At 35.9% G+C, this 24,325-nt stretch overlaps 2 protein-coding genes and 2 pseudogenes across 3 annotated transcripts; 3 read left to right on the top strand and 1 right to left on the bottom strand.

Moving 5' to 3' along the window:
• The first annotated feature begins 228 nt into the window (after positions 1-228).
• LOC112495592 (uridine/cytidine kinase UKL1, chloroplastic-like) lies at positions 229-3,818 on the top strand (annotated as a pseudogene).
• Positions 3,819-4,374: 556 nt separating this feature from the next.
• LOC112497271 (receptor-like protein EIX2) lies at positions 4,375-7,399 on the bottom strand. The gene has a single exon (XM_025095395.2). It carries the CDS (start codon positions 7,360-7,362, stop codon positions 4,426-4,428), a length of 2,937 nt encoding a protein of 978 aa, XP_024951163.2. The 5' UTR covers positions 7,363-7,399; the 3' UTR covers positions 4,375-4,425.
• Positions 7,400-9,980: 2,581 nt separating this feature from the next.
• Positions 9,981-12,537, top strand: LOC102627416 (uncharacterized). 2 transcript variants are annotated; one of them, XM_006469980.4, is made up of 2 exons: positions 9,981-11,054; positions 12,085-12,537. In XM_006469980.4, the coding sequence occupies exon 1, from the start codon at positions 10,146-10,148 to the stop codon at positions 11,049-11,051; it is 906 nt and encodes a 301-aa protein (XP_006470043.1). In that variant the 5' UTR covers positions 9,981-10,145; the 3' UTR covers positions 11,052-11,054; positions 12,085-12,537. The 2 variants fall into 2 exon arrangements, with proteins under 2 accessions (XP_006470043.1, XP_006470042.1); XM_006469979.4 differs by having other exon boundaries at positions 9,982-11,054; positions 12,051-12,537.
• Positions 12,538-17,423: 4,886 nt separating this feature from the next.
• Positions 17,424-20,292, top strand: LOC102628302 (receptor-like protein EIX2; annotated as a pseudogene).
• Positions 20,293-24,325: the final 4,033 nt, after the last annotated feature.

The raw sequence follows: 24,325 nt of genomic DNA, 5'->3' as shown, positions 1-24,325 counted from the left end.
TCTAAAAATCTATTAGTCAGTTATTAAATAAAAATTAATTGTTGAAAGTGAAATTAATAAGGAACAATCTAAAAAAGTGCTAAGATTACGGGATCCACTCTCAATTTTCAAATTATGATTATAATACTCTATTATATTTATATTTTGTATTTTTTTTACTAATTAATTATTATGCCATTTAATGCTTAACTAACTATTTGTATAGATAAATATGAGATTGTGTACATAATGTGCCAGAGTTATCCTGAAGTGTCAAAATACCATATAGATTCAAAGGAGAATTATATTTGTAAATTAACATGACACAAAAGTAATTGGCAAAAAGGAATATAAATTATCAACATGTAATAAATAAAATAAACTTAAAACATACTTGAGGGGGTAATTTATTCTATGATCTAAATTTTTGAGGTTCACCTTTAAGCTTATCTTAGAAAATTAACCACTCATGTTTTGAAGCAAAAATACTCATTTATTTTAATAAATTTGTAAAGTACAATACAAGAAAATTGAAAATAAAAGGAAAAGATAAGAGATTTATTTTCCCTAAAATTATAATTAGTATGCATTAATATAATATATTCTAAGTATGCTGCCGTAATCATACCCCGAGGCTTGGTCAGCATGAACTCTGTAAAATATACCCCAATGTGTATGTGATTCAGTCAGAGGATTCCAGGTATATCTTCTTATGTGTTTGTATTATTGATTTTCTTTTTACTTTACTTTCCGGATTTAATTCTGTAATGAAACAGAAATATGGATTACTACCTTTGCTTGTTAATGCTTAGCAGAGAATATTTTCTGTACGCCAAGCCAGTGCCTATGAAAGGGCATCATCACTGGCTTAAGATAATAATTGTGATCTCAAAGTTTCTCTATTTGCCTTGTAGTATGATATGGAGTTCGTTTACTGCTTACTCTTTTTAGCTATCTAAGGTTCTTATTTTTTGTTGAAGGGGTGAAGCTCAAATCTGGATTTGGGAATGTATATGATGTGTCAGGTGCTTGAGGAAGAGAGTAACGACTTTGTCAGTCGTTGTAATTCAGAGGAGCTGTATGACAGAGCTGCTATGTCGGCTGGTTGAATTAGTAACACACGTGGTTCATCACGTGTTTCACTGATCCAAACGACAGCCGCATCTGCGTTTTAAGTAGCAGGTTATACGAGCATTTGACAAGTGTCCTTGAGCAGTTCAAGAAGCTGTTAATTCAGTTAATTCACGCGGGATGCAGCTGGGGTTGCTTAGCTGGGAAACCCAGAAGCGTGAGCTGATTGCTTGGGGTATTTCTAGATGATTCTGATTGAGATATAAAAGGCCCTATGATCTGTTACTGGGGGAATCTGTTGGGTTACACTTACTCTTCATCTTTGTAACTTGTAATCTCTGAAATCAGTGAAGGCTTGCTTCTCTTTTCACAGTGGATGTAGGCAAGAAAATGGCCGAACCACTATAAATCTTGGTGCAGTGCGTGTGATCTGTTTTCTGTCTTTTCTGCTTTTGCTTTCGGTTTGTGATGGATTCCAGTTATCAAGACAAATTTCTTCTCAAACTCAGTATAGTGTCAAACCTAGTTAAAGATCAAGTCTCTTAGAGTGGATCTTGGGGGTTCCAAATTGATCTTGGTAGTTAATTTGGTTCCAACATTTTTCTTAGTTTATTCTCAAGTGGGAGAACCGTGTTTCAGACAAGAGGTATTCATACAATGATTTGAGACCGGGGAATATCGAAGCATGATTTTGTATTTTATTAAGATCGACTTAATTACTCGGCTGGTAAATTCTGTCTCCATTGCTTAGCTGAAATTCATTACTATATGCGCGCGCATGTGCTTGTTTGTGTTGAGATCAGGGTTCAGACATGCTGAAAAATGTTATTGTTTCCTTTATTTTGACTTTTAGGTTTTGGAACATGGCCTTGGCCATTTGCCATTCACTGAGAAGCAAGTAGCCACTCCAAAAGGCGTGCTAGGAATAATCAATAGAAAGGCTTTAGCTCATTTCTGCTATTCAGTGCATTAACTTTGTGAAAATGCGTGTGCCTCTACTATTGGCTTGCCAATGTGTTGATCTTCTAGAATTTAGAACTCTCGCTCTCTCCCTCCTGTTTATTGCTACTTCTGACCATGCAGTATTTGTGTTGATTAACCTGGTATATTTGCTTGTTATCAGTTCAAATTATCAATTGTCTTGTTTCATCTTACATTAGTTTGGCCTAAAATTAATAACTCTGAAAAATTTCTGTTATTTTACATCAGTGTCGATGTGTACTGGGGTTGCTTTTTGCAAGAAGCTATGTAGGGTTTCCATTGTTCGAAGGTGAGGTCTCAGCCTCTCACTGAGGTTTTGTTTTCTCGGTTAGTTGGATGGCATTTATACTTGAATTTAGAGTGGTGGTGCCAATTTCAATCTTATGACTCTGACGAATCCTAAAGTCTGATCTTCAGCATCTGATGCTGGATGGCATAGAGCTTTATAGAGGAATTTGCTACTGCGCATTATAGTTTAGTGGGTTGCCTTTTTTTGTTTTTGTTTTTGTTTTGATATATGCTAAAATGTTTCTATTGTGATGTTAAGTGGCGAAAGCATGGAAAATACATTGCGTGCATGGTGCAAAGGAAAAAGAAATGGAAAAATTCTGATTCACCGTGATGGGTACAATGGCAAACAGGTAACAATATAATTCGTTGTAGAAAAGATTTTCTAGAAAGAGAGGTTTCCCTTTTTGTTCCTATATGAATAAATTGAATTAATTTTAATAATGCATTATTGGTTTCAATATAATCAGCTTATCTATGAGAAGCTGCCCAATGATATTTCAGAAAGACAAGTCCTGCTTCTAGATCCTGTTCTTGCCACAGGTAATCTTGATGTTCTTTCACACTTTCTATTTTCTTGGTATCTGCCAATAATTTGCTATGCTGTAGTCATATCTCTTTCCACCTCTTCTGATAAAGAGGCTCATTTTTGAAACAGAAGGAATTCAAGAAAGCGAGAAATGGAATGTCATAAACTAATTTATTTGTTGAAAAATATTTGAGACTGCTGTTTGATGACTGGAGGGGCTGATCCACTCTATATTGAATAAAGCCGTCATTTTCACGTTTTTTTTCCGAAACATCATCAATTGGTTAGTTAAAATTGTGCTTTTTAGAAGTTACCTTGAAACTGTATCTTCTCTTAAATACTAATAATAAAGGAAGGTGATTGCACACAAGCTATTGATTTACCGATAAATGAGTCACCTATCTTTCTGAACCAGAGATAAAGGGCAATACGATGCTCGCGTGCATTTCTTAACTTTTAGTAGCATCCTCTGTGCCTGCCGGCTGGATCATTGTATGATGGACATTATTTACCTGGGTTGATAATCAAAACCATTCTTGATTGCTTTCCTTATAGGGAACTCTGCCAACCGAGCTATTCAACTACTCATAGAGAAAGGATTTCCAGAATCCCAATTTACATTCCTGAATCTCATCTCTGTAAGTGGTTCCCATAATTGGTTATGGTACGTCCTTCATGTAATGTACTAATCTTATGATTTAACTTCAGGCTCCAGAGGGAATCCAATGTGTATGCAAACGTTTTCCATCCCTGAAAATTGTCACTTCAGAGATTGATGTTGCTTAGAATTAAGAATTCCTTGTAATACCCGGTATGGGAGAGTTTGGCGACTGTTACTTTGGCACTGATGATTGATATGGTGAAGATCAAGTAGTGGAGATTGTTACCTATTATCAAATGGGGTGATTTCCCCAGAAATAACAAAAATCAATGTTTTGAAATCCGAGGGAAGCACGTTTCCTGAAACACCAAAAATAAACAAAGAAGAAAAAAGTCTGAGAGGAGACCACCCCTGCAGTATATAAATCAATGATTGTTCTCATTTTTCTTTTCACTAGTTTTTGTTTGCACAGATGCAATATTCTCCAATAATGTGCTACGATATGTTGTCTTTTTCAAGTTTCAATTGGAGCTTTCATATTCCATGAACTGCTTTCCTCATGTGTTGCCTTGATGGCAAATATTCAAAAAAAGAAGCCATCAATCCTCGAAATGCCATGAAAATAATGGAAATGAGAATGCTAATAGACACGACATTAGATATTAGTACTATCTGTAGTCTACTACCTCTTGTGATTCAATTGTATTCACATGGGTGTCCAGAACCCAATTGTATCGATTGAGCCGCAGTGTATTGTAGCTCAAATGAAGTCTCAGTGGCAAAAAAAAAAAAAAAAAAAAAAAATTACATGAGTTTGTTTTATCCTCCTTTTGTGTTCGTTCAGAAGTTATGATGATTAGTATCTATGGCCCAACCTGAAATAGCTGCTTTATTGCATTACAAGGGATGTTTCTTTTATATACAGGCAACATTGAGAACTAAATATAAGTGTAGCAAGACAAAGCATCGATTAGGTCTATTCTCTTTGGAAGACGAGCAACATTAGCCTGTTTTTTATTTTGTCAACAAATCCAAAATAGGAAAGCCGCCAAGACTTTTTCATCGCTAAAGTTCCGCAAACTCCCCAAAACCCCACTATAAAACCTACTGCTATGCTGCTATAAAACAACAACTTGTCGAAGTCATCTCCATCTTCATCATCTCCTTCGGTGAAATCAGATGTTTCCTTGTCTTTATTGCACTTGTTGGGTAGTGGAGATCCACAAAGTGCAGGGTTGCCCACATAAATGGATGGATCGTTGAGGCTCTGGAATTGATTGTTTGATGGGATTTCACCAGAAAGATTGTTGTCTGACAGGTTCAAGTGTGCCAGAAAAGTTGAAAAAGTCAAGTTAGGCGGAATTGCTCCAGAAAGTTGATTTTTGGAGAGGTCTAGAGTTTCCAATCTTCCTAAGCTCCCGATGCTGTCTGGTATTTTCCCTGTCAAGTGGTTCATGGACAAGTTCAAAATGACAAGTCTTGAAAGATTTGTCAGATCAGGTATCTCCCCTGATAAGCTGTTGTAACCAAGGTCAATGCTGTTCACTAGATAAAGAGTTGACTCATACCAGTATTCTGTTCCTTTGGTTGTCACCAAAACATTCCCCTCATATCTTTCAGAGTCCATATCCGATGCCATACCAGTCAAGTTCCCGAGACACGAGGGAATTGATCTGGATAAATTATTATGTGCAAGGTCCAACATGTGAAGAGAGGAAAGACTGCATAGCTGTGAGGGAATGTCTCCATAAAAAATGTTTGATCGCAGACGTAAAATCCATAGAGACGTGCTTTTCCCAAGCCATGCTGGAATGTTATCTGAAAGCTTATTGTCTCCAAGATCAAGAGTACGAATGGTTGTGCAATTCTGCAAGGTTGAAGGGATTTCCCCGGACAGACGATTGTTGCTCAGCATTAAGAACCTAAGAAACCGCAGAGAACCCAGGGAACTTGGTATCTCGCCAGATAAGCTGTTGTTTGACATGTCCACGGCATACAAAAATGGCAAACCATTCCAAAATTCCGGAATATGTCCCGTCAAATTGTTGTTGGAGATTGAAAGAGTGGTAAGAGAACTTAGTCTTCCAATGGACAAAGGAACGGTACCATTAAGGAGGTTGTGGGAGATATCCATATCTGTTAACAGGGGCATCCTTTCACCAATATCTGAAGGAATTGGTCCTGAAAAAGAATTGTTGCTCAAATATAGGGAACTCACATTGGAAGACCACAGCGGAAAAGGACCCGAAAATAGGTTCCAGTTTAAGTAAACATTAGACTGAGGAAGAAACTTCAAGGAATTTGGAACTCTGCCACTTATCTGATTATAACCGAGATCAAGCTCATACAATGATAAATCCAACTGCCAAAACCATTCTGGTATGGTGTCTGAAATTTGAGTATTTCTGAGTACGAAAGTTTGCAGCTTATTCTGGTTTCTCAGCCAAGCAGGGAATTTGGGGCCCAATTGACATGATCTCAGCCTCATGTATCGGAGTTTAAAAGGAGGAACCCATTCGGGACTCACATTAAACACCAATGTAAGTCGTGCTGCTAAGGAAGACTTGGCAATATGCAGTTCCTTTAAGTTCTTGAGCTTCAAAAAATGAGCTTCTGTCACCACCCCAATCCATGGATTCCCGGAAATATCTAAGACAACAAGATGAGATAATTTCCCCAAACTTTCTGGAATTGTGCCATCCATTTGGTTATTGTGGAGATAAAGTTCTCTCAAGGATGACAAGTTCCCAATGGACTCCGGGATTGAACCCCGGAACAAGTTTCCCCACAGTTGAAGAATCTTGAGGTTTTCCAATTGTCCGAGAGAATTGGGAAGAAATCCACCCAGGTTATTTTGCCCCAAATCCAGTGACTCTAAGCTACTATTGGTACATTTAGACAAACGATCTACGAATTCAATTATCTCACCATCCAAGTCATTACTAGAAAGATCAAGATCCCGCAAGCTGCACAGACTTCCCAAATCTTTCGGTATCTGACCCCCAATAAGTGAGTTCTCAGACAAATCAAGCTCGCGGAGGCTAGTCATATTGGCAAATGCATCTGGAATATTGCCTTGGATATTGTTTGCGCTGAGATCAAGATGTGCAAGCTTACTAATGTTGAACAACCACTGGGGTATTGATGAATTGAAATCATTGCTGGAGAGATCAAGAACTAAGAGGGAAGAAAAGTTGACCACTGAAAGGGGAGGGAATTCGAATAACCCGCAAGCTGGTAGGTGCAACTCAGAAAGAGAAGGAAGCATATTAGATGCTTGAACCCAACTGCTTCCAGTCTTGCTGAGATCTACACCTTCCAAATTAAGGTATTGCGAAGAGGAAAGGCTACTGAGCCACTCCAAGTCGTCACTTTCTAGCGATGAATAGTAAAATGTGTTGAGATCAAGAATCTGCAAGCTGGACAGATTCCCAAAACTCAGAGGAACATTTCCATCAAAAGATGCACCAGAGAGATTGAGATACCTCAACCTCTCTAGTGAACCGATAAAGTTTGGGATTGTACTTCCTCGGAAATTGTTTAAGCTCAAGTCTAGGTAATTTAAGTGCCTCAACTCAAGCAGAGATGGATTGATCTCACCTTCTAGTTGATAATTTGTTCCATTGTCCGGAAAACTGTCAGGAATCTGCGGACTGCGTAGTTTGAGCTGAACAACATTTCCCGTGCTATTGTCACAGACGACACCTTCCCATTTGCAGCAGTCTTCTCCAGTCCACGAAGAGAGTCGACCTGAAGGATCTGTTAGGTTTGCCTTGATCTTGAGAAGCGCTTCTTTCTCTTTCTGCACGCAACGAGCAATACTCTGGCAAGAGCTAAGCTTGATGAAGTTGAAAAACAAGAATCCTGAGAGAAGAACAAGAAAGATGCGTTGAATGCATTGGTTGTTTCCCATGTTTGTTTTGCGAAAGTGCTTCTGATGGTGAAACGAACATCCCTTGTGCAGGCTTATATCATGCTTCATAGCTTGTTTAGCATTATCTCATTGGAACATATGTTTGTTGGTGACTGGAAACAGTGCTTATGTTTACTCGTTCATCTGGGCGACTTGGCTTCCATGACTCTGCTAGGATTTCTTATTAATCCGACGATCTGTTGACTAATATTTTTGGCGAGTACAACTTTTAGATTGCGATCATCACTTTGAATGCTTCGAAAAAGATTTTGATATTATCCAAAATATTAGAGAATTGGTCACAAGGCAATACGCAATACAGCAAACATGACCGCTGAATTAGAATAAATTAAATATAATCACAAGGATAAGACTTGCATTTTGCGCTTCGAAAAAGTCTGAAGTTCGGAATGTCATGTTTCATAGGACTCCAAGTTGGCCTCAAAAGATTTCATGTTACAATTAGCAATTGCAATTTGATACTTTTTAAGCTTTAGCATTAGATTTGATCTTACAAGAAAAATATTGGCCCGTGGATTATTTTCACACCGAGGGAGGGAAGGAAAGAGAGAGAAAGGTGCAGTAGGAAACGTTTGTTTTTTATAAACTTATTATAGCGGGGTTATTATGAAAAGAGGGATAAAGAGTAGTATTAGATAGTTTTGGTTTTTTATTTGAAATCTGAATATATTTGAATTTTTTTAAAATTTAAATGAGTTTTAATATAAATATTTAAATAATATGTATTTTTTAATATTTAAATATAAGAGTTATCTTGTTTGTTTTTATAAATAAAAAATAGGGTTTATCTAAAAATTTTCTTTAAATTTAATTAGGAAAATTTACACTCGTCCACCTGTTTGTTTTGCCTTTTTCAAAAATACACAAACAATTTTTTTTTTTTCAGTGCGCCACCTGAAGTTTGCTTTTTGTTGCATTTTTCCACTTCCGTCTAATTTCCGTTAGTAGATTTAACGGAATGTTAACGAAATGACCTTTTTACCCCTCAAAATTACAATTTAACCCAAAATAAATGGAAATTGGAGATAAATTGGATGTATTTAAATTTTTTCAAAGGTGGATGCTAGAAATTGGAGGAAAATAGTGTTTGTTGCTTGCTAAATTTAGAAAATTTGTATTTATTTTTTTGAAAGAGAAAAAATAAATACAAATTTTCTAAATCTAGCAAGTAATAAACACTATTTTCCTCCAAAAAAATAAATACAAATTTTCTAAATTTAGCAAGCAACAAACATTATTTTCCTCCAATTTCTAGCATCCACCTTTGAAAAAAAATTAAATCCATCCAATTTATCTCCAATTTCTATTTATTTTGGGTTAAATTGTAATTTTGAGGGGTAAAAAGGTCATTCCGTTAAATTTGCTAACGGAAATTAGACGGAAGTGGAAGAATGCAACAAAAAGTGAACTTCAGGTGGCGCGCTGAAAAAAAAAAAAGTGTTTGTGTATTTTTGAAAAAGACAAAACAAACAGGTGGACGGTTGTAAATTTCCCATTTAATTATTCTTTTATACAATTTTTTTATTTTTCAACGATGTATAAATAGTAATTTTTGGTCTATTATTAATATTCCACTAAACTAACAACATATAATTAGGACATGTGGATTATTAAAAATTATTAGATTTTATATAAAACATGTTAGATAACAAAACATAAAACTAAATTTCTAAACAATTAGTTACAATAATATGTCTAAACAATTAGAGTTATTTGGTTATTCTATATTATAAGGGTAAAATAGTCAAATTAAACATATTTTAAAGCAACCTCAAATGGTTGAAGATTGTTAAAGTCTAAGTTAGAAAAGAAAAGAAAAGTATTATAAGAATGATTTAATTAATTAATTGTTCAAACTTATTATTAATTTGTAATTTTGTAAAATGATGTAAATTTATTGTAATTATTTTATGGAGGTGGGGTAGGTTTATAAAAATAGTAGGGTGGAAACATCCATACCCTAAGAAATATCATTATTATTTTTAAGTTTTATAATATGAATAATATGTTTGTTTATTGATTTTATAGTTTAAGAAGTAAGCATATTTAATAGAGATATTTTGAAATATAATATTTTTTCTCAATGAGACTTTTCTCATTCAAATAAAATGTACAAAAGTTTGTTTTTTTCTAATGCAATTGTCTAAATATTTTAAAAAGATCTAAAATTCATTAAATTTCATACTTCAAACATTTAACAAATAAATTCTTATGATATCATTAATTAAAGATTAATGTTACATTCTGTGGGTAAGGAGATGAAACAAATAAATAATTTTATTAATTTTAAAACTTTTACCGATGACTAACATTGCTTGAAATTTTTAAGAATAACAATGGAAAAGTAATGAATTATTAATTGAGGGAAAATAACTTTATAAAATATTTATAAATACAAATTAACTAAAAAAATATTTCCCTTATTAAAAACAATCTATAAACAAACATATTATTCATATTATAACTTCACATCTATTAAAATAATAAAATAAAAAGATGATTTGGGATTACGATAGAATAGAATCCTCTTCTCAAGAGAATAGACAATAAAACTTAAATGATAATAATTCCCAAAATATTATTATATAGCAATAATATTCTTTATTTCCTTCTTCGCCGTCACTCTTGTTGTCGCCTATTTAGCATTAAAACTTCGTTGCTCAGGCTTGAGTGATAAATCTCTTCTCAAAATTAAAAATTAGGGTTTTGTTTTTTTGGGTTTATTCAGTGAAACTCGCGAATCCAGAGTCAGGAACAGAGCCATGGCGCGTAACGAAGAGAAAGCTCAGTCGATGCTGAATCGGTACATCGCACTACAGGCAGAAGAGAAAAAGAAACCCAAAGAACGGCGTCCGTATTTAGCCTCTGAGTGCCGCGATCTCAGCGAGGCCGACAAGTGGCGGCAGCAAATCATGCGAGAAATCGGCCGCAAAGTGGCCGAGATCCAGAACGAAGGCCTCGGCGAGCACCGGCTCCGCGACCTCAACGACGAGATTAACAAACTAATCCGCGAGAAGGGGCACTGGGAGAGACGGATTTTCGAACTCGGCGGCCCCAATTACACCAAACACTTTGCTAAAATGACGGACTTGGAAGGGAACATCGTCGACGTCCCAAACCCTAGCGGGCGTGGGCCGGGGTACCGTTATTTTGGCGCCGCGAAGAAGCTGCCGGGTGTGAGGGAGTTGTTCGAGAAGCCGCCGGAGTTGCGAAAGCGGAGGACTAGGTATGATATTTATAAGAGGATTGATGCGAGTTATTATGGGTACAGGGATGATGAAGATGGGGTTTTGGAGAGAGTTGAGGGGCCCGCGGAGAGGGAAATGCGTGCGAAGGCGGTGCAGGAGTGGAGGAGGTTGGATGAGATAAAGAAGGAGGCGATGAAGACGGTGAAGAGCGGGGAAGAGGCGAGCGTGATGGGGCAGGTGAACGAGATCTTGAAGGAGGGGGAAGAGGATGTGGTTTTGGAGGAGAGGATGAGGGAAATGGAGATTGAGAGGAAAGAGAAGGAGAGGGAGTTTGTGGTGCACGTGCCGTTGCCTGATGATAAGGAGATTGAGAAGATGGTTATTGAGAGGAAGAAGATGGAGTTGTTGAAGAAGTACGCGACTGAAGAGTTTGTTGAAGAGCAGAATGAGGCCAAAGCTATGCTTAATATACAGCGTTAGATGGTGAGTTTGATGGTGTTAAGAGTTTGTTTTGGGTGACTGTTTTACTTTTTGTGGAATACTTTCAGTATAGAGAAAGTTATTGTTGGTTTCCATTTTCTGTAGTTGACTCACTTATTGTGCTCTGGCTTTGTTTGAGGTTAAATGCTTTTGTTAGGTTCTTACATATAAGTTCAATTTTTGCATCTGCAGATTCTTTCTTTACTGCATTTTTAGGATACAGGGCAGAATACAGCCTTAGATAGGCAAAATGTGCCAAGAAAAAAAAACATTGTCATTCTTCTAGGACATGTGAGCCTCCAATGCTCACTGGCAGATTTTCGGTCAAATAGTTCAGTGACAGGTTTAAGATGCCTTGTCTTGAAAGATTTGTTAGATCTGGCACTTCCCCAGATAGGTCATTGCCAGAAAGTAGTACCATGCAGGTATTTTGTTCCGTTGGTTGCTACCGACATTTGCCATTCATGTCATACCTTTGAAGATTAGATGCCATACCAGTCCAATTCCTACATGAGGAAATTGATCCCACAAAGGTTTATTATAAGTAGAGAGGAGGGACTGTATGATTCTGGGAAATGTTCCCTTAAAACAAATTTGATAATAGAAGTAATAGCAACAGAGATGGGGCCTTTTTACTCCCCTTGTTGGAGTGTCACCATGAACTGTTTGACATATCTGTAACATAGGCATCTGGTATACTATTTCAAGAAATCTGGAAATTTTCTTTTCAAATGATTATGCAAGTGGACATACAAATTCATATGTTGAATGTCTTCAATGGATGGATACTGCTCACCATAGTCTTACAGCTACTAGGGGTTTAAATAAAAATTTGTTCTTTCAGCATGGTTTAATCTGTTAGCTGGTTACAGTGGTGCTACTTTAACCTCTGTTTCTTATAGGAAAGGTAGCAAAAAGCAATTACATTGTAAGTTAGGTGTTGCTTCCACTTTTTGCTTTGCTTGCAAATTTAATTTTCTACCTTCCTTCTTTTTCCAGGCATAATAGTCTGCAATATCTTGTCACTTCACAGATTTATGATGAGGACTGGATCATATTTCATTGCTTTGGGAAAAATTGCAAGGCTATTTCATGTTTGCCCTATAATCTCAAGATGGCTGAGTTGATTGAGGTTCAAGGTAGCGAGAGTGGTCTTAAGCTTGTGAGATTTCAGCTAAAGAATGCAGAGCGTGGTTATTATCTTGGGATAGTTGTTAAGAATCTCCTATGATAACTCGCAAGGCAAAGAATTTTCCTGGATCATCTTCAACTGCTGAAAGGTGAAGAAGTATCCTTGATCATCTCCACTATTGTACTAACAATCCTGGAACTTAGACGGCATTACTTTTTATCAGTTATAAACCTGATTTGGAAAATAGGCACACTAAAAATAGAAAGCAGTTGCATGGCTGTTTTTGGATTCATGTTATTTAAAGTTGTTTGATGTTTTGTTTCTGTACATCGGCAGTGAAAAGTTTTTTGATTAGCGGGGGTTGGTGTTATTGAGGGATTTTGAAGAGTTATCTACATCTTGCAACCAGGAATTTCAATGTAATGCAGTTGGGAAAGTTGGGAAAGTCACGCTATTTGTTGATGAATGATAGTATGTCAAACATCTAATCCCGCAACATATCCATTTTGTAATGTGTTTACAGGCCTTCTAGAATCATATAGGAATGGCAATGGTACCCACAAATCTGTCCAAATCCACCCACCAAAATTTGTCCGTTGCGGATAATTTTGTGGGTTGTGGGCGGGTTTGATATTATAAATTGAAGCTCGCATTAGGTTGTGGGGGATTTAGTATTAGTCAAATATATGAGTATCCACTTACCTACAACTTTTTTAATTATTTTTAATTTATTTTAATTGAAAAATATTTGAATCTTAAAATATATACAGTAATAATATAAAGTGTAAACGTGTGCACAAGTTGCAATGTGCCTAATAGCCTAAGCCTTAACCAAAGTCATAACTTAAACTTAAGGAAACCAAACTAAAGGGAAAGGTGATGGGTTAGTAACCAAAAAATATTATTCTTTAGAAAATATTAATCATAATCATTATTGTAGGAATTGTGTTGGATGGGTGCTAATGGTGGTGAAAGAAATGAAGATTTTCTCTTGAAGTTTATGTTGAATGATAATATAAAATGATAATTGTTATTTTTTTATACTAGTTTGTGGTTTCTTTTATGGATCTATGAATTTTATACTTAAATTTTTGAATTTGTATTAGATTGATGTTGAAATTTTAATTTTTTATTTACATTGGTTAAATTTAGAATTAATTGTGTTACGTGAAGTTTTAAGTTATTATTATAAATTTACATATTAAACATTTATATTTTTAAACGTGGAAATTCACATAAAATACATTGGATACCATTGCGGGTTTGGTAATTGTCAAAATCGCAAGGAGTGGGTTTTCTTCAAAAAGTTAAAATCTGTAGTAGGCTGCGGGTGGATGTAAATGTAGTGGATTAATTAATAATTGGATTGTTAGTAGTTTTTACAACAAATATTAAAAGAGGGTCCAATCAGGCTGGGTTATCAAACATGATTGACCCGAAATTAGCAAATAAAACTTCTCATGCAAAATTAGTGACACAAAACTTAATTTCTCATGCAAAATTAGTGACACGAAACTTAAAAGCTTCAACACAGCAGATTGAAATTTGAATATGGTTATAAAAAGTAATTGAAATTTGAATATCCAAAGCAAATATTGGTTGCGGGTTGCAATTTGTATTTTTTATTATTATTGTATATTTACAGTTATGCAAAATGGTTTTATTTTTTATTTTTTAGGAAAGTTAGATTTTTTTAGTAAGTTAAATCTAAAAGTGATATGCTTTTTTTTTAAAAAATAAATAAATAAAAGAAAGATTAATTGGTTGGGTTGATTTATATTAAATTTGAATATATAGATCCATAGACCAATGCATTTACATTGAATTTTTCATTTTACAATTTAATCCAATTCAATCAAAAGGTTAGTCCGACCAAAATTTAATTAGATTGGATCAATTAGTTTAGTAGGATTGTATTGCATTTTGAACACCACTACTCATGGTTATGGACTATGATGAATTTGTTAATAACTGAACCAACTATTTTCTTAATTTGGGATTTAGTCCTATACTATAACGTTCATGATTAGTCTTTAATCTCATTATGATAATAAAGTTTTGATTAATGGTTATCAGTGGATTCCGATCCATGGCCGATTAACAAATTCTTGACACCAAAATTAATGGTTATCAGTGGGATTCCAATCCATGGCCAATTAACAAATTCTTGACCCCAAAATTAGTGATTTTGACGATTTTTTATAGGCGTGGATTAAAAATGGCCCACTTGAGCTAGGGTCTAAAAACACTCATGTTCTAATGACATGTAGGTTCACAAATCACATACATCCAGAGATAATAAAAAATCAAAGCAAGTTGGAAGACAACGATGACAAGGAATAATCAAGTGAGAGATAGGACCGCAAATCCCGTGTAATCTTAAAAATTAATTATTAAATAATTTACAATCCTTACATCAATGTTCTTCGAATAAAGGAGATTATACTTGGTTTGCATTAATATAGTATTCTAAGAAGGATAATTTACACTGCTGGCCTTGTTGTTTATTAAAATAATCATGTAGACCAGTATTTTATAAAAATCATCATTTGAGTCCTCATTGATTTTGTGTTTTACTGATAAGGTTAATGTCATCTGGGTGACACATGTTTCAATAAGTATAGTTAAAAATAAGTAGACGTGTGAAAATTATTAACTCTTGCCTTTAATCGTAATGATGCAAGGGAAAAATAGGAACAATTGATTTATATAATAAAAAAAAGGGTTAATGTCACTTGGGCGACACATGTATCAACCTTTATCTCATAGGTAACAATTGTTTTAAAAATGCTCCTACTGGAGATAAATTGTTAACTTCTGTTGTTAACTGTAACAACACAAAAATGTTGTAATTAATAGAGAACATGAGGGAAAATATTGATAGAGCTTTGTTGAAGAATGTATTGGATATCTTTGTTGCTACTAGACTGGGCAAACTGTTTGGTTGTTATGAACAATATTTTGAAAGAACAAATGTTTAGTAAGCCATCATATTGGATTCTTGAAGATTTGAGTCTAATATTTACAAAATTAGTGGTAATGAGATAAAAAAAAATGGATTTATATCATGCTTCACGATGCATGAGAGAGTTGCTTCTTCTTTATGTTCAAAAATTAGTTTGATTCAATGAGGGTTTTTTTTCGTTAAAAATTAGTTTGGTTTAACCCCAAAAAAACCCTGATTTAGACGCAATTTAGATTTTTATTAAAAAAATCAGTGGTTAGAGGAGAAATGTCATTTTCAATTAACTGTCCGCTTTCGTTAGAGTTAATGGTAGAAGCTAACGGTTTGTCATATATAAGAGTATTTTCGAAATAATTGTCACTTGCTTGATAAATGTTGAAACATTTGTCACCCACGTGACATTAGCCCTATCATTTAACAAAGTCATAGGGGTAGAAATGTCGTTTCACCAAAAGACAACTAATTTTGTTAAAGTTAATAGAAAAGTTAACAATTTATCACATGCCTTCCTATTTTTAAAAATTGTATTACCTTATTGATATATGTTGAAACATGTGTCACTCAGATAACATTAGCCTTTAACACTTTAACTGTTAATTCTTCTAAGATTTTAAAATTTTCAAAAGCATTTAAGGCACGAATAATTCCAGATGCATTACTTAATTATGAAATAAGAAGCCTCCATCTAAGAAAGGGTTGTGATGCTTGCAACGTTTAGGTTTGTGAAGGGAATGTGTATAAAGAAATATGATTCTTTAGTCTTTATTGATACGAGCTTCTTTTGACTCTTGAACGAAGTATGATTATATGGTTGATGGCTGTTTTTATAAGAATGAAATCACACACTATTACATATAAATGCATTTATATATACATCCTCTTCAAAAGCTCTAAAGAGGATTCAAGAACAAATTTCAATCATGTAAATTACTAAAATAGTGATGCTCTGGTGTTTTGTTTCTCATCCTCAATTTTGGTATTTTTCATTGTAAAACTGACTTGAAGCATAATCTTTTGAATGTCGATTAGATTGGGTGTAGGTCTTTGTAGGAAAATATACATTTTCCGGGGAGTAAGTGGGTCTGTCTTTATTGAAGTATGTTTGTTAGCACTCTAATAGCTCAAGATACAGAGCTATCAAAGCACTCCCAAAGATTGAGATCAAGAATTAGCAAATTGCATATATCAACCAAATCGACTTTCATACTTGTTAATTCTGAGCAAGGAACTCTGACCAAAATTAATGGAATCAAAGAAATAAGAAAATGATCAAACACAGCAATCAACACACACAGAGAAAAGTCGAGACTCAGTTTACGTGGTTCAGTTGTGTTGTGAGCACAACCTACATCAACGGGGAGAAGCCACCAAAAGGAGTATTATTGCTGATTCAAGTCAAGATTACAGAGCTTTTTTCAGATATGATTACAAGAACAAAGATTACACTTTTCTCTCTCACAGATCTCTCCAGAAAGGTCTCAATTTCACACTCACCAAACCATCAGCTTTTTACCAGCTGATATAAACTCCAGTTTGCACAGATTAACGCCACGTGTATAACGACCTCGTAACAATTTGATTCCCTTCTCACATGCATTCTCACGTGCTTCACTTAAACTAGCTCAAAACGATCTCAATTGATGCCGTTTTGAACTTTAAGTATTGCACATGTCTGGCTCGTGACTTCTTGAAGCATTTATATTCAATCTGAAACGCTGCCGTCTTATCCCTTCAAGTTTTGAATTCAGCAGATTAATCCACAATGTTGTTATTCAATAGACTTTATATATTTATGTTTTTTGTTTGGTTTCACTTTTTTCTAGTTTAAATGATATTTGGATCAGGGGTAAAATTGACATTTATAGTTCATTAAATTATGTCATGGTTAATGATTGATGACTTATCTATAAAAAAAGAGATAAGAAACCAAAATTAAGAGGACTTAAATGATGATTTTTGCAGACTACAAGTACCGTAGTATAAATTACGATTCCATGAACCGGTCAAAGCGGCATTCGTTGAAGTCAAGTTTCATGAAAATCACCATTTGCTCACAAATTAGTGCATTTCTAAGTTACTCCACGTATGTCTCAATACATTGCCACAGAGAAAACTTGTAGTGCCGAAAGTCAACCTTAACAAGCATTGCTTATTAAAGTCATGGAATTGTGAGGTCAACTACGAGACTGCCGGCCGACTTGAGCCTTAGAATTTTATATGTACTGCAATTTCTTGGGTCGTGAAATAACGTAGCATTCTGTTGCATTCTGCTGACATGGGTGGTAACAAAAGTGCAACCTCGGCGCTTCTCCTTCTTTTGCTATTATCAGGAATTTTGCACCCAGAAACCATTCAACTTGGTTCAGGCTGCCAAGAGGCTGAGAGGAAAGCACTTCTCCAGTTCAAACAAAGCCTTAGAGACCCTTCAGGTCAGCTCTCATCTTGGGTGGGTGAAGATTGCTGTAGCTGGAGCGGAGTAAGCTGCAATAACAGAACTGCGAGTGTCATCAAGCTCAATCTTAACAATCCATTTCGAGACAGTTTTGGCTCTTTTGAGGATGACGCAGGTCACGAATTGGGTGGTGAGATTAGTCCTTCTCTGCTTCAGTTGAAAGACTTGGAATACTTGGACTTGAGCATGAGTAATTTCACAGGTTTCCAAGTTCCTGAATTCATTGGATCACTAAAGGAGCTGAGATATCTCAATTTATCTGGCTCATTTTTTAGTGGAACAATTCCTCAGAGTCTTGGAAACCTCTCAAACTTGCTTTACCTTGATCTCAATAATTTTCTTGATCAATCAAATCAAATAGACCTTGAATGGCTTTCAGGTCTTTCTTCCTTAGTATACTTTAACTTGGGAGGCGCAGATCTTAGCAAAGCTGGAGCATATTGGCTTGAAGTTTTTAATAAGCTGCATTCTTTTGTTGAGTTGCACTTGCCCAATTGTAATCTTCCCAGTCTTCCTCTCAGTTTTCCATCTCTTAATTTCGCATCTCTTCAAGTGCTTGATCTCTCCAACAATGATTTCAACTCCACAACACCTCACTGGTTGTTCAACATCACCAGCCTTTTATGTCTTGATCTCGGCTCCAACGACCTTCAAGGTGATATCCCAGATGGATTTGCTAGCTTGAATTCTCTTCAAGAGCTTGATTTGTCTGGAAATTCATTCCTTGGAGGCCAGTTATCCAGAAATTTGGGGAAGTTGTGCAATTTGCGGACAATGATTCTTTCTAGAAACAACATCAGTAGTGAGGTGAGTGATTTCCTTGATGGTTTATCTGAATGTACAAATAGCATCTTACTAGAGAAACTAGAGTTGCGATTCAATCAATTCACCGGTATTCTTCCCATTTCTTTAGGTTCTCTTAAGAATTTAAGACACCTTGTGCTTTGGCAAAACTCATTTCTGGGTTCAATTCCACCATCAATTGGAAACTTGACCCTTTTGAAGGAATTGTACCTAGCATCTAATCAAATGAATGGCCAGAAAATTTCGGACAGCTATCAGCACTTGAAGTGTTGGATCTCTCCGAGAACAAATGGGAAGGTGTCATAACTGAATCTCGTTTTAGGAACCTCTCAAGCCTAGAAGAACTGTCTTTAACTATAGAGTCACCCCAGTCATTAACTAAAGATTCGATAAATGTTACCTTGCTTTTCAACATCAGTTCTGATTGGTTCCCTCCATTTAAACTAGGTTTCATCAAACTTAGATCATGCCAACTTGGTCCAAAATTTCCAACCTGGCTTAGAAATCAAACTGAACTAAGAACTTTGGTTCTTAACAAAGCTAGGATTTCAGACACCATACCTGACTGGTTTTGGCAGTTGAGTTTGACCCTTGATGAACTAGATGTTGCTTATAATGAATTAAGAGGAAGGGTTCCAAATTCCTTAGGATTTAACTTTCCAGCCACAGTTGATTTGAGTTCTAACAACTTTGAGGGTCGTCTCCCGCTGTGGTCATTTAATGTGACAAAGTTGTATTTAAGGGATAATTCCTTTTCCGGCCCAATTCCTGATGACATTGGCCAAAACCTTCCTTTGCTGACGGATTTAGATATCTCCTTCAACTTCTAAATAGCAGCATTCCCAAGTCCATAGGCAATCTAAAGCAATTAATAACATTGGTCATTTCCAACAATAACTTGTCTGGTGAAATTCCTCTGCTTTTTAGCAACAGTTCTTTCCTTTATATTTTGGATATGTCAAATAACAGCCTTTCCGGTAGCATACCAGAGTCAATTGGTTCTCTTCGTACACTCAGATTCTTAGTGCTCCGTAACAATTATCTTTCTGGCGAACTCCCTCTTTCACTGAAAAATTGCACTTTCATGGAGAGTCTTGATCTTGGTGACAATAATCTCTCTGGCAACATTCCGGCTTGGATAGGAGCAAGCATGCCTGGATTGTCAATTTTACGTCTGTGATCCAACCTCTTCAATGGAACCGTTCCTTCTGAATTGTGTAAGCCTTCTAGACTTCACATACTGGACCTGTCACACAATGACCTGTCAGGATTCATTCCTCCTCGTGTAGGGAATTTGAGTGACATGAAAGTTGAACCTCCAAAATCTGTTCAACACGAGGGACGGTTGCGAGTGGTGACTAAGGGAAGTGAGCGCAAATATTTCACTACTCTATACCTTGTTAATCTTCTGGATTTGTCGAGCACCAATCTATCAGCAGAAATACCAGCAGAGCTTACAAGCCTTGTTCACTTGGGAACCTTGAACTTGTCGCACAATCATTTGGTGGGAAAGATACCTGAAGAGATTGGAAACTTTGAATGGTTAGAAACTCTAGACCTATCAAAAAACAAGCTTTCTGGCTCTATTCCTCCAAGCATGGCTTCACTTATATTCATGAATCACTTGAACCTGTCGTACAACAACTTGTCCGGCGAAATACCAAATACGAACCAGTTTCAAACCCTCAATGATCCATCGATTTATGAGGGTAATCTAGCACTTTGCGGAGATCCATTACCAAAAAAGTGCCCTGAAAATGGCGGAAGGTCGCCGGTTCCCCGAGGAGATGATGAAGATGAGGATGAGCATGACAAGTTATGGCTTTTTGTTAGCGTCGCACTTGGTTTCATTGCGGGGTTTTGGGGATTTTTTGGTTCTTCGTGTTAGGAAATTGAGCTTCCTCCCAAGATCACTCTAAGCAATTTGTCAAGCAACAAATTAACAGAAAAAATTTAATGGAGAATACACCAATCACACAACACAAGATTTACGTGGAAAACTCCAAATCCGGAGAAAAACCACGGCCATTGTCAAAAAGACAACCAGAGAAAAAAATATTCACTATGTGGAAAATTATTACAACCACACTCTCAGAAATAAATTCCTCTCACCTAAGCCCCAAATACACCCCAAAGAAATACTCTCTGAATGAAGAAAAGAAGCCGAGGATTAGATGCAAAAAACCAAAAATGGGGAGCTTTCTTTATATAGCCAAAATTGGCTATTATTTTAATATTTTCTTTATTCTTCTCGTGGCTTCTTCAAAGCCGTGTTCCAACATTTTTCTTTCTTCCATTTTGGCGTTTCAACCATCATTTGTCAAGATCAACTTCTGCAACATCTTCTTCATTCTTCCTTGGCGGTCCCTTCAACATTTGCTGCATCAACGCTTCTAGATGTAGCTTCTAGAAGTTGCAGCCAAAAACTTTGACATTCTCCCACTTGGAGATTTGATTGAGAACCAATCAATCTTCACACCAAGTTTATTATTTTCCTCACCATAGAGAATTATCATACCCCACCATAAAAGAATATACCACTTAGAATTAATTACCAATTCTAAGAATTTTACATCGGCACATGTCGAAATATCCTGCTGAAATTTATGGTGCAACTTCCATGTTGGCCTTCCTGGAAGTTTGTCAGCCATCGACATAAATTCCACCACACACCCTGCATCAATGCCAACCATGCCTTGTGTGTAAATCTTGTGGACCCGCTAGTAGTAACATATCCCCTTTCATGGTACTAGCGGTATACCATGAGGATGTCATCATCATCCATTTTACAAGGGATCATCGTCTCCCACGATGATGAGAGACTTACCACTAGCAATACTATCAGTATCTGATCTGGAGCCACTTGCCGATCCTGCTCCATTTCTACTATGACAATCTCTTTTTAAGTGCCCCGATTGTCCACACCCCCAGCAGACTCCTTTCTTCTTAGATTTATCTTTCTGCCAATTCCCTACAACTGCCAAAGCCGAGACATCTATAGTTTTAGTACTTTCACCACCCAGTCTCCTTTCTTCTGAGAGTAAAGTACTAGTAACTTCTTCAAGATCTACTGTCTCCTTCCCATACATCAAAGTAGGTAACAAGTGTTTGTAGGAAGTTGGAAGTGACCATAGTAACCTAAGCGCCTTGTCCTCATCTTCAATTTTAACTCCAATGGCTTCTAGTTCTGACACAATACCATTGAGAACACTGAGGTGATCGGAAATTTTTGTACCTTCAGCCATTCGCAGTGTGTGAAATCGCTCCTTCAGGTACAATCGATTTGAGATGCTCTTTGTCTGATACAACTTTTCTAGCTTCTCCCAAAGTTCTTTCGCTGTAGGAATTTTTCCTACATTTGCAAGAACATTCTTTGCTAGACACAGTCGTATGGCACTTGCAGCTCTATCATCTAATTCTTCCCAATCTTCATCACTTATACTAGTTTTTCCAGAGCCACTATTGGAAGCAGGGGATGGCTTCCCCTTCAATGCCTTGTGTAACCCAGATTGAATCAACACATCTTTGACTTGAACTTGCCACAAGCCAAAGTTAATTCTCCCATCGAATTTTTCTATTTCAAATTTCACCGGACTTGAAAATTTCAATCCTGACATATTTGCTTTGCCGATAAGCTTTTACTCTTCACCACAGACTGTTTGGATTGGCTCCCACTGCTTCACGTGAATAGTACCGTATACGTGAACAGTACCGTATACGTGAACAGTGCCCCGACACCAAAACTTAAATCAATGGCTCTGATACCACTGTTAGGAAATTGAGCTTCCTCCCAAGATCACTCTAAGCAATTTGTCAAGCAACAAATTAACAGAAAAAATTTAATGGAGAATACACCAATCACACAACACAAGATTTACGTGGAAAACTCCAAATCCGGAGAAAAACCACGGCCATTGTCAAAAAGACAACCAGAGAAAAAAATATTCACTATGTGGAAAATTATTACAACCACACTCTCAGAAATAAATTCCTCTCACCTAAGCCCCAAATACACCCCAAAGAAATACTCTCTGAATGAAGAAAAGAAGCCGAGGATTAGATGCAAAAAACCAAAAATGGGGAGCTTTCTTTATATAGCCAAAATTGGCTATTATTTTAATATTTTCTTTATTCTTCTCGTGGCTTCTTCAAAGCCGTGTTCCAACATTTTTCTTTCTTCCATTTTGGCGTTTCAACCATCATTTGTCAAGATCAACTTCTGCAACATCTTCTTCATTCTTCCTTGGCGGTCCCTTCAACATTTGCTGCATCAACGCTTCTAGATGTAGCTTCTAGAAGTTGCAGCCAAAAACTTTGACACTTCGATCATCAAAAAGTCTTGGAGAGACGCTTATTTTCAGTTTGTTGATAAAACGGTGTATCTATTTCTCACATTCGTCTCATTAAATGTTGCTCGTCTGCTGAGAAAATATCGGTAAAGTGCTGAACTGGGCAAACGTGTGATCCAAACAAGTTTTGAGAATGAATAACTACTTCTTCAGAGCAATGTTTGGAATTGTATTTGCTTCTATTATTTTCAAGTTTAATTACTGTGAAACAAAAAATCTTTTGTGATAAAGTAATGCAGTTGAGTTTATGGCATCCAAGTTCGTAAATATAAAAAGCCTTTTGTTTGTAATTTGATTGATCCTATACGCGTATATTTCATTTGATATCTCAGAAACTTATTAACTTTTTTGATCATTTTAGTAGTGTGTGTGGGAGTATTTTGGCATGTTTTATGTTTCTGTTTTAAATGTTTTAGATGATGGAAGATCAAAATATTAGAAACAACAAAATTATTGTTATTTTTCAATTGATTCATTATACAATCCACTAGCTTATTTAAAAATTTCAAAATACCAAAAACTTTACTATAATTATAGATAAGTTGCCATAATATAGCACCACCTTGTTGTGTTGTAGACGTGTCATTTGTTGTAATTCAATACTACTTATGCGCAAAATGTAGAATCAATACACACTAAATATTCACAAAAAAAATAAAGGACACGAGATTTAATGTGGTTCGACAAAAAAGTCTAAATCCACAAAGGAAAGAAAGAATAATTGTTTACTAACAATTAATAGAGTACAAATTTGAGTAATGAAACCTTATTTCTCAAATATCCAAATACAGTCAGTACTCTTATATACTCTTGAAGGAAACAATTTTCCCAAGACACACGTCTCCACAAATTGTGTAGAACCCAACTTAGTATCCAAGGAAATGCTCTCCCAAACTTTCCAAGAGCTCATTTGCAGATGCTCCATTTCTCTGGATCCTCTCACAAAAAACTCTCTCTACACTCTCTCAGATAGTTCTTCACCTAAACTCTCACACTTTTACATTTTTAAGATGCTTTGAATGAAAGAACTGCCTTCTATTTATAGGCAAAATAGTTGCACTATTGCACCAAATCCTTTAATGGTTTTCAACAATTTTGGCCATTGTTTCTTGAAAAAAGAAAATCTCTAGATGGCATAAAAAAATGTCAAAGTTTGGCGACCAAAACTTTAAATTTTTTGGCAATTGTGTGTGATTCCATTTTTGACTCTTCAATAATTTTTTACCTCGGTGAAGATTTATCCAAATTAGAGTTGCCTACCAATGAGCTATCTTCCCCAAAGTAATAATTCATTAAGGATAAAAAATGGTTGTTTGCTTCGACTACCTATGTACCTAACTATTAAGATCAAGCCAACCCTAGTTCACAGTTCTTGAAGGAAATGCCTTCACAAATTGTTCCATACTCGTATATGAGAATCCACTTTATCGCAAGTTAATGAACTTTTACTTGGATCTATGAATCATGCTTATTGCTTGAGATATATCGGGCCTTTTACACTTCATCACATTTGTAAGACTATTGATAGCACTAGCTTACAAAATATGAGCCATGTATTGGTGCTTTACTTGA

The sequence above is a fragment of the Citrus sinensis genome, chromosome 2 (assembly GCF_022201045.2).
Source record: "Citrus sinensis cultivar Valencia sweet orange chromosome 2, DVS_A1.0, whole genome shotgun sequence".
Classification (NCBI taxonomy): domain Eukaryota; kingdom Viridiplantae; phylum Streptophyta; class Magnoliopsida; order Sapindales; family Rutaceae; genus Citrus; species Citrus sinensis.
Note: the sequence above shows the minus strand (reverse complement) of the source record. Positions and strands in the feature narration are given on the sequence as shown.

What these genes read in the sequence shown, in the direction of transcription:
- LOC112497271 (XM_025095395.2), bottom strand. Translation starts at nt 7,362, where the DNA reads ATGGGAAACAACCAATGCATTCAACGCATCTTTCTTGTTCTTCTCTCA.
- LOC102627416 (XM_006469980.4), top strand. Translation starts at nt 10,146, where the DNA reads ATGGCGCGTAACGAAGAGAAAGCTCAGTCGATGCTGAATCGGTACATC.